Here is an 11,019-nt window from a genome sequence, read left to right as displayed (position 1 = left end):
TTTTAACATGAGGAAGGGTTGGGCATAGAAAATGTCTACCGAATAGACACTCTTGCTAGCCCCCGAGCGATGCCCGACCCCCTACCGTTGCTAGGGTTGGAGGATCAGTAGCGAAATTAATTTGCGTAAAGTAAGGGTGGCCCACCTTTTGGCAGCGGATTTGAGCCATTCAATTGACCTAGGCATAGGATTTACCTCGATGGTAAGAGTATTGGGTTCAGGGAGCTCTTACCAGGTATGTTCAAGTGAAATCCAGGTCTGTCGTTTGTGATGGGGTTAGCATAGCCCACATGGGGCATCCAACTGCTCCCTACATGTCTCTTGGCAGTGGCCAAGTCATCCGATCAACTTGTGTTACCTGCTGGGACAGGACTTACCTACGGAGATACGGGATGAGAACATCCCGCGCAAGAATTTGGTTAGGCAGACAAGCCAGGCAATGAACTTGTAATAAATGGACAAGCTCTTAGATTTTGTTATGGCCAAATAGTTTTTAGCCCTTCTCCCCCTTTCATATAAAAAGGTTAGTGCATTCCAACCCTTTTCGTTGTTATGTTCATAAAGCTCGAGGGATGGGTGAGCAAATTCTGATTACGCTAGTGAGCAAAGGCGTCCTGGCCACCAAGGCATAGGTCTCTCGCAATCTGACCAGTTATACTCAAAGTTTGTTCCTACAACCCTAGCTCCTAGGTCTTAATGTGAGAGGGGGTCGGGCACAGAGGATGTTCGCCAGGCAGATAGACACTTCAACGCGTACCGACTATTTCTGTGGCTAAGGCCGAAAAGCCTAGGGTGCGGAAAAAACTCTGATCATGCTGGTGAGCAAAGATGCCATAGCCATCGAGGCGTAGGTTTCTTATAGTCTAACCAGTTTTACTCAGCGTTTGTTTCCACAAACTTCGCTGGTGGGTCTTAATATGAGAGAAGGTCGGGCATAGAGAATGTCTACCTAATAGGTACGCTCTTATTAGCCCTCGAGTGAGGCCTACCCCCTACCATTGCTGGGGTCAGGTGTCACTAAAGGTCGAGGAGTTTGCTAGCAAAACTGATAAGAGAGAGTGTGCGTTTATTAAGGATAAAAGTGAAGTAGCCGCTCGATGTTCCAGGCATTGGCGAAGACCTCGCCGTCGATGGTCTTGAGCTTATAGGCACCTGGCCAGAGCACTTCCACGATGACGTATGGTCCCTCCCATGGCAAAGAGAGCTTGTGGCGGTCTTTGCTGCTCTAGACAAGGCGAAGGACCAGGTCTCTGACATTGAAGGCCCGATCCCACACTCGACGGCTATGGTACTAGCGCAATGCTTGCTAGTACTTGGCTGAGCAGAGGAGGGCAACATCACACACTTCATCTAGCTGGTCCAGGGTGTCCTCGAGGGATGCCTTGGCTCCCTATTCTTCATACACACTAACCCTTGGTGCTCCATAGTCGAGGTCGATCGAAAGGATAGCCTTAGAACCATAGACCATGAAGAATGGTGTGTAGCCGGTAGCTCGGCTGGCGGTCATCCTCAGGCTCTAGAGCACCATGGGAAGCTCGGTGACCCATCGTCCACCAAACTTGTTCAACTAGTTGAAGATCCTAGGCTTGAGGCCCTATAGGACCATGCCCTTCGCACGCTTGACATGTCTGTTCATGTGGGGGTGCAACACGGTGGCCTAATCGACCCAGATGTGGTATTCATCGCAGAATCGAAGGAACTTCTTTCTAGTGAATTGCATGCCATTATCCATGATGATGGAGTTTGGGACTCCAAAGCGATGGACGATGTCGAGGAAGAACAACATGGATTGCTCAGACTTGATCATGAAGATCGGTTGAGCCTCTATCCACTTTCTAAACTTGTCAATGGTGATAAGCAAGTGGGTGTAGCCCCCGGGCGCCCTTTTGAGAGTCTTGACCAGATCAAGCCCCTAGACCACAAATGGCCATGTGATGGGGATCGTTTGGAGTACTTGGGCCAGTAGGTGAGTATGCCAAGCATAGTATTGACATCCTTCATAGGTGCGCACAATCTGCTCGGCGTTGGCTACTACAATCGGCCAGTAGAAGCCTTGTTAGAACACGTTTCTGACCAGGGTTCTAGGCATGGCATGTTGACCACAGACCCCACCATGCATATCGCTCAGCAAATGCTTCCCCTTTTCGATGGGGATGGAGCGCTATAGGATCTCGGCATGGCTTCGCTTGTAGAGTTCGCCCTTAATAAGGACAAAGGACTTGGTGTGACACGCAAGCCATCGAGCCTCTGTCTTTTCCATTGGTAGCACCTCATAGAGGAGGTAGTCAAGGTAGAGCGTCCTCCAGTCGACCAGAGGGTCGGGCTCTATCACTGGGTTTTCTTTGAGCTCCATGACTTCAAGGTCGGATGGAGCCGACGGTTGGTCAACCCCCAAGCCCAGGGCAGATGTCCCATCATTGGCTTGTTCCCTTTCCTCATAGCAAACCAAGGGCTTGTGTTGATCGCTGGTGAAGATGCCCATTGGCACTGGCTCTTGGCCAGACATCACTTTTGCCAGCGCATCGGTTGCCTCATTGAGACGCCTTAGAATGTGGTTGAGCTTGAGGCCGTCAAACTTGTCCTTCAGCTGGCAGACTTCTCGACAATACGCAGCCATCTTGGCATTATGGTAGCTCAACTCCTTCATGACCTAGTCGATGGCTAGCTAGGAGTCACCCCATACGTCGAGGTGTTGGATGCCCAACTCAATGGCGACGCACAGGCCGTTGATGAGCGCCTCATATTCGGCCACATTGTTGGAGGAGGGGAAAACGATGCAGACCAGTACCTCATGCGTAGCCCTAGGGGGGAAACAAAAAATAGCCCTACACCAGCGCCTTTCTTCATCAGCAATCCATCTAAGTACATCGTCCAGTACTCTTGATCGACGACTGTTAGTGGCATTTGGACCTCGATCCACTCTTCAATGAAATCAGCCAACACCTAGGACTTGATGGTTGTCCGAGAGGCATACGTAATGCCTTGACCCATCAACTCAAGTGCCCACTTCATGATTCTTCCTATGGCATCCTAGTTTTGGATGACCTCACCGAGGGGGAAGGACGTCACGACCGTCATCGGATGTGACTCGATGTAGTGGCGCAGCTTCCTCTTAGCAATGAGGATGGTGTATAGGAGCTTCTAGATTTGGGGGTAGCGGGTCTTGGATTCATATAGGACCTCGCTAATGAAGTACACTAGGCATTATACTTTGAGGTTGTGCCCCTCTTCTTCTTGCTCCACCACCAAAGCGGCGCTGACCACTTACGTGGTGGCCACAATGTAGAGCAGAAGGGGTTCTCCATCGGTCAAAGGAACCAGGATCGGGGCCTTCATTAGAAGCTTCTTGATCATGTCAAGTGCCTCCGAGGCCTCAAACGTCTATTCGAAGCGGTCAGCCTTCTTCAGAAGTCGATAAAGGGGGAGACCTCGTTCGCCGACACGCTAGATGAAGCGGCTAAGCAAGGCGAGACACCTGGTAACTCGTTGTACCCCCTTTACATTCTAAATCAGGCCCATCCTTGTGATGGCCGAGATCTTCTCTAGGTTGGCCTCGATGCCATGCTCGGAGACGATGAAACCAAGCAGCATGCCCCTTGGGACCCCAAAAATGCACTTCTTGGGGTTGAGCTTAATGCCATTTGCTCAGAGTTTTGTGAAGGTCGGCTATGAGCTGGTCAGCCCATTTGGACTTGACCACGATGTCGTCTATGTAGGCCTCAACGGTCCACCCGATGTGGTCTCTAAAACACTTGGGCATACAATGCTGGTACATAGCCCCAGCGTTCTTTAGACTGAATGACATCATGACATAGCAGAATGATCCAAAGCGGGTGATGAAAGATGTTGCGAGCTTGTTGGACTCTTTCATCATGATTTGATGGTACTCGGAGTACACATCAAGGAAGCAAAGGGTTTCGCACCCTGAGGTAGAGTCGACTATTTGGTCTATGCGCAGCAAATGAAATGGATCCTTTTGGGAATGCTTTATTGAGACCCATGTAGTCAACACACATCCTCCATTTCCCACACTTAATTTGTACAAGAACAGGATTGGCTAACCACTCGGGGTGGTACACTTCCTTGATGAACCCAGCCACCAAAAGCTTCGTGATCTCCTCGCTGATGGTCCTACATTTCTCCTCATCAAAGCAACACAGGCATTGCTTCACCGGCTTGGAGCCTAGGCAGATCTTCAAGGCATGCTCAGCGACTTCCCTCAGAATGCCTGGCATGTCCGAGGGTTTCTACACAAAGATGTCTCTGTTGGCATGGAGGAAACCAACGAGCGCGCTTTCCTATTTGGAGGAAAGTGTGGTGCCAATGTGCACCATTTTGCCCTCAGGGTTGCCAGGGTCTATGAGGACCTCCTTGGCGCCCTCCACTGGCTCGAAAGACTCGGTCGACCGCTTGGGGTCGGGTGCTTCGGTGACTTCCTACCTAATAGTCGCAAGCTCTCTAGAGGCGACGATTGCCACGGCGTGATCACAGCACTCGACCTCGCACTCGTAGGCACGTTGGAAGGAGGTGCCAATAGTGATGACCCCACCTAGGCCCGGCATCTTTAGCTTTAGGTAGCTATAGTTGGCGACGACCATGAACTTCACGTAGCATGGTCATCCCAGGATGGCGTGGTAAGTTCCATGGAACCCAACCACTTTGAAGGTAAGGGTCTCTGTCCTATAGTTGAATGGACCCCCAAAGGTGATGGGTAGATCAATTTGCCCAAGTGGCACAACTTGCTTTCTAGGCATGATGCCGTGGAAAGGCTCTTCGGTCGATCAGATGCACGCTCGGTCGATGCCCATAGCGTCGAGCGTCTCGGCATATAGGATGTTGAGGCCGCTGCCTCCATCCATCAGTACCTTGGTGAGTTGTTTCGTGCTGATGATCAGGTCAACTACGAGCAGGTATCTCCTCGGTTGTGGGATGCTCTCTGGGTGGTCGGTCCGGTCGAAGGTTATGGTAGACTCCGACCATCAGAGGAAGGTTGGTGCGGCCAACTCGACCGTATAGACCTCGTGGCGCTTGAGCTTTTGACGGCGCTTGGAGTCGTAGGCTGCCGACCCTCCAAAGATCATGAGGTAGCCATCCGGTGTAGAAAAGCCACCGTCCTTCCCCTCGGTGTCATCCTTGGATGGGTTGGGGTCCTTCCCATGCTCCCCTTTGTTGGAGCCTCTAGACAAGAACCGCTTCATGAGGCCATAGTCCTTGTATAGGTGCTTGATGGCGAAGGTAAGGTTCAGGCATGGCCCTTTGAGTAGCTTCTCAAAGTAGTTTAGGGTGCCCTCCATGGGCTTCTAACCCCCCTATGGTCGGCGGCAGTCATGAGCAAGCCCTCGTGCCACTACTTGTTCTTCCTCTTGATGGGACGGTCGGAGGCACCTTGGTCGGCATCATCATCCCCTTTCGCCTTGCCCTTGAGGCGGTAGAAGATCACTCCGACCGCCTCCTTGCCTAAGGCATGGCTGGTGGCGATGTCGAGGAGCTCCTTGGTGGTTCACAGGCCCTTACATCCTATCTTGTGAACCAAGGACTCATAGGTGGTCCTAGACAGGAAAGCTCCTATAATGTCGGCATCGGCGATGTTAGGCAGCTCGTTGCACTACCGAGAGAAGCGCTAGATGTACCCATGAAGGGTTTCTCTAGCCTTCTATCAATAGTTCTTGAGATCCCATGGGTTCCTAGGGCGCTTGTACATGCCCTGGATGTTCCCCATGAAGATATCTTTTAGGTCCACCCAACTTTGGATTCTGTTGGGCGGAAGGTGTTCCAACCATGTTCGTGCCGAATCAGACAGGAATAATGGAAGGTTGTGAATAATGAAATCGTCATTATCCACTCCACCGGCTTGGTAGGCAATCTGATAATCCTAGAGCCATAGTCTGGGGTTCATTTCCCCATAGTATTTCGGGATGTTGGTTGGTGGCCTGTACCTTGGTGGGAAGGTGGCATTGAGGATGTGTCGGCCGAATGCTAGAGGCCCTGGTAGGCTAGGGCTCAGGCTTCTATCCTCACCGCTGTCCTAGCATCCTCCATGATGAGGTGATAGCCATGGCTCGATCCCCCTCTCAGATTGTTGTGGGTACATCTATGAGCATTGAGGGTGTCATGCGCTTCACGGTTGTGGCTGAGACGCTCATGCACCAGGACCATGGTGCGCTGCCTGCCACCTTGTGGTGCCTGGTGGACTAAAGCGTCCTTGTCGGGTTGCTCTGAGGGTGTGCGCTGGCTGGCATTAGGCTCGAGTCGCTGAGACAGCGAGGCCTTGGCCTACTACGCTGCCGCATGCTCGAGCAGCGTGTGAATCTCACGGTGGGCCCAATGATCCTTGGGCATTGTGGGGCCTAGAAGCACATGGAGCAAGGCTGTTGTAGCAGCGATGTTCTGGCTTACCCGGGTGAACTAGGGGAGAGCTTCATCATCCACAATGATCCTCTGGTTCACGTCATGGGCCATGGCGCACGCGCCACCACTGTCTCCATGGCGCTCGATCTCCCAATCGAGCTCCATGCGTTCCTGCTCGAGCTAAAGTCATGCTTCCTTGAGCTCTAGGTGTCGGACCTTCAGCTGCTCCACCCGTAGGTGGGGTGGGGTCCCTGTCTCCTCCTTGACCTCATCATTGAGGTCATTTGTTTTGGTAGCCCCCTCTTCATGGGTGGTTTCGACATGTGCCTCGGGGGTACCTGCCATGAAACACTCATGAGAGGGGTGATGACTCCTCCTGCTGGAGTCAGAGCCAGAGGGCGACTCTGATTCTCCCACGAGGAGGTCATGGAAAGACTCCATTACATATTTGATCATCCCCCATGAACCCGTCATTCATGGGGGATGAAGGCGTGCATTGCGCCACAGGGTGGCCATCGGTCTCTATGGCATTGCGGAGACCAAATGGGAGCGCTGTCGGGGCACTCTGGATGAGGTATTCTAGAGAGAGCAACTCCCCTTTAGCAAGCTATGCCATGATGTTGGCGAACGAGAAGGTGAGGTGGTGTAGGTCCTCTTGGGACAGCTAGGGTCCTAGGAAGGTGTAGCACCCGGTTTTAAAGGCAAAACCAGATACACACTATATGTGAGCCCAGGAAGTCAAATCTCACATACAGCCACAAATCAGGGTAATATCAAAAGATAATACTTATTACATAATGTATTATTAAAAGGAAAATAACCTCAGAGTATAAGACAGCGGAAAGTTGACTCCGATCTTCTGGCGAAGACTCCAAAATCCATAGGGACGACTGACTGGTTGACCACAAGCCTAACTCCTCCAAACCAGCAATCTGGTACCCATCCGGGATTTTTATCCAATGTATAGAAAAATAAAGCAAGCGTAAGTACATGTCGTACTTAACAATTATATCATGGGGTTCATGAGGCTCAAAAGGCTGACACTGGTTTACTGCGATTAGCTTTCATAGATCATCTTTTTAGCAATTGGCTGGTAATAAGTTTATCCATAAGCCCATAAACTCATGATCAAGTAAACATGAATAATGTATAGCATAAACGATTAATTATTAACATCATCATTATCCATTAGTGATCATCTCTATTCCATAAGGGTCCAAGGTCGCTCGTGTCCGTGAGCACGGCTGTTATAACAGTTTTACACTCTGCAGAGGTTGTACACGTTCACTGTGAGTCGTGATTTACCCTTTCGCCCGAGGTGATCAGCCTCTTGACCCACTACCAAGGAAGGTCGACAGGGTTCACTATGAAGCCTTTCAAAGGTTCGTCTAACAAGTTAGGGCCACTAAGGTTTACCCATCAATAAGCATGAACCCCCCCTCCAAGTAGTGACTAGCAAGTGCACCTACTTGGCAGACCGAGATCATACCCGTTGGAGCCCCTCTTGCGCCGTAAAGGTAACCACTAACAAGCTAGAAAAGGTCCTCATACTGAGCTAAAGCCAGAGCCATATGGCCCTCACAGCTATACTGTAAGTCCCGAATGATCACTTACAGATGAGTCCTTAGGGAGAGGAATCTGAAGCATATAAACACTTCAGCCCCCTGGTTCCATGTTACTAAAAAGTTATATTTTAATGTTTATTGCATATACCATTAGTCAAGTTACAAGATCATGGTTTTGATTAAGCACTAGCAAAAACTATCCAATGCAATATCCCAAAGGTTTCAAGGTACAAGATATCAAATATCTAGGATATCCTATTTGGCAACAAGGGAGACACATGCAATATGAATTTAGTGATTAAATGTGAATAGGTAACAAGGATAATCCCATGCTATACTTGCCTTACACACCGATCCTTCGGTAAGCTTTAATCTTTGATGTCTTTCTTCTTCTTCTGGATCACCACGTATATCTCACCGACTGGACAATCGTAGAACACCACACAAACATCCATACACATACATGCATAGCATATAGTTGTATCTTTATCAGAACAGTACACCAATCATAGAAAAATAAGTAAAAGAGATTGATATACGATTCTACGCATCACTACGAACACATAGTCGCGAGAGGCACGCTAATCGAAGCTATGGTTGAAAAGTTACAACTACCGAGAGATTTGCCTTATATGTGGAAAAATAAACTATAGGCTTCATTTATGTTAACTTTATGAATTCATATACAAAAGATATTTTATAAACGATATGGATTGAATTAAGTCAATCTTAGATTTAAATTATAAAACAAAAGTAAAACAAATCATATTTTATGTATAAAACCTAGTTGCTTAATCAGTAATCAAGATATGATTTAAACTATGATTTTTATGAAATAGTAACGTAGTAAACATCATTACTAGTGCGTAGATCTCGTCGTTATGAAACAAACGCAACTTGAACGGACTTTTTCGGAGTTGAAATGAATAAGTTATGATTTAAACAAGTTTTCCTTTAATAGATTAAATCTATTTATGAATTTCAAGTGTTGAAAACATGCCTAACAGTAGTATAAACACGTAGATAACATAAATACGGCACTAACGCAATTCGAATGGGTCAATTCGGACTTAAAACGCAAAAGTTACGCATGAAATAAGGTTCAGTGGCATTTCTGTAAATATTTGAACTCATTTTTGAATTAAAACAATTAAAATTCTGAATTTAAATGCATTTTGGACTGGGCATACTATTTCTAGAAAACATAGGGGCCTAACCGAATAAAAACAGGGCTTAAAAGAAATTATTTTGAATTATACCGGACTGCGGGTTGATTCAACAAAAACAGGAGGCCTTTTCTGCAAAACTGGCATGGCTTGACTGGGTGTTGACCCGGCTGCTGACCAGTCCGCCACGTGGTAGCACGTGATTGGTGCGGTGCACCACACGTTCGGTGGACGCGCTGATGTGGCGGGGTGGACCGGGTCCATGGCCCAACTGGTGGACCGATTATAAACCCCGAAGGGGTACGCAATCTCGGCCCTCCAGAACAGATCCGACGGCATAGGTTCGTAGGCACAGAGGGATCGCCGGGGAAGACAACTCCTGCAGCCAACGCCATGGCCGGCGGTGATTCAACTCGGCGGCGGTCGTCGGGATGGTGCTCCGGACTCCCACGATCGAAACAAAGAGCACAGGGATGATCTACGGAACATGGTGAACACGGTGGAGGTGCTACCGAGGCGAGGGAACATGGCGGGTATTGGTTCCGTGGCGGCGCCATGGCCGGCGTGCCTAGAAGCTTGCGGATGTGGCGTTCTAGCGCACTAATCGGTGAACAGAGGACATTGGGAGGACGAGTAGCTCACCGTGATTCGATTGGAACAGAGCGCGGTGTCCGGAGAGGTCTCCGAGGCACGGTTCATCGGTGGCGGCGGCTGGAGAGAGAAAGAGAGGGCGGGTGAGGAGAAATCCAGGAAAATCATGGCCAAAACGATGAACCGATAGTACCTACGGTCGCGGGGGAGTACGGCGGAGCTCTAGGTGGCGTCGGAGACGGTGATTGAGCTCAGGACCGGTGGATTGCCGTGCGGCGGTGGCGACTGGAGCGGCGAACAGAGAAAGGAGAAAGGGAGGCGCTCGATTGGGGCTTTATAGGCCTGGGGTGCTACGTGGATGGAAGGGAAGCGGGGCGCGCGGGCAAGATTGGTCGCCTGCCTTGCTCGGCGTGGGCGCGGCGTCTTGCCGTGGAAGCAGCGCCATCAACGGTGGCTGGGAAGGAAAGGAGCAGGGGGGAAAGAAAGGAAAGGAAGACGACGGGAGGGCGGGTGGCTGACAAGCTGGGCCAAGGCGCAGCGAGAGAGAGCGGACGGCTCGTGCGGGCGGCGTAGGCACACGGTGAAGGACCGAACGGGTTGCGTTGGTGGGCTGGCCGCGCGCGCGTGCGGGTCGCGAGCAGGCCACGTGGAGCAGCAGGCGCGCGGTGCGGAGGTAGGCTGGGAGCTGAGCTGGGCCGCCAGTGCGCGGAATGGGGAGGAGGAGGAGCAGGCCACCGAGTGGGCCAAGGCCAGGAAGAGGAGGGAGGAAAAGGGCCGGACTATTCCTGTGCTGGGCTGAAAAGGGAAGAAAATAAGTTTTTCAAATAAAAATCCCTTTTCTATTTTTAGTTTTCAAATCCAAATTCTAATGTAAACCAAATGCAATTTCAAATAGAGTTTTGAATATACTTTTCAATTCCAATAAAAGTGAGAAAATTTTAGTAAGTTTTCAAAAATAATTTATACAACTTTTTAAATTCTTTTATTTCCTAATGTTCTTTTCTTTTATTTCCAAGCCATTTTTAATTTCATTTCAAAAGCAATTTTAACCAATTTTGAAATTTCAATTAAAACATCTCAACCAATAAAATCAAATGCAATGGCATGTATGCTCAAACATGTTGCTACCTTATGATGTATTTTAAATTAATGAAAAATTTTATTTTCCTATATTTCATGTGCACAAAATTCATAAATAAATCATTTTAACTCTATTTCAAAAGAGGAAATTTTTAGGGTGTTACAATTCTACCCCCCTTAAGATGAATCTCGTCTCGAGATTCGAAAAAGGCTAGGTACAAAGAAGGGAGACAGAACCAGGAATAGAACTCAGATAAACTTTCCAACAT

The 11,019-nt window shown here is 49.2% G+C and overlaps 1 protein-coding gene across 1 annotated transcript; it reads right to left on the bottom strand.

Annotated features, from left to right (window-relative positions):
• Positions 1–2,161: 2,161 nt before the first annotated feature.
• Positions 2,162–2,617, bottom strand: LOC136526146 (uncharacterized). The gene has a single exon (XM_066518908.1). The coding sequence runs from the start codon at positions 2,615–2,617 to the stop codon at positions 2,162–2,164; it is 456 nt and encodes a 151-aa protein (XP_066375005.1).
• Between the last annotated feature and the right edge of the window lie 8,402 nt (positions 2,618–11,019).

Source organism: Miscanthus floridulus, chromosome 19 (assembly GCF_019320115.1).
Source record: "Miscanthus floridulus cultivar M001 chromosome 19, ASM1932011v1, whole genome shotgun sequence".
Taxonomy (NCBI): Eukaryota; Viridiplantae; Streptophyta; class Magnoliopsida; order Poales; family Poaceae; genus Miscanthus; species Miscanthus floridulus.
The sequence above is the reverse complement of the archived record's forward strand: the minus strand, read 5'-3'. Positions and strand labels throughout refer to the sequence as shown.

Bases quoted from the DNA above. Each gene is read 5' to 3' on its own strand.
- LOC136526146 (XM_066518908.1), bottom strand. From the start codon at position 2,617: ATGGCTGCGTATTGTCGAGAAGTCTGCCAGCTGAAGGACAAGTTTGAC.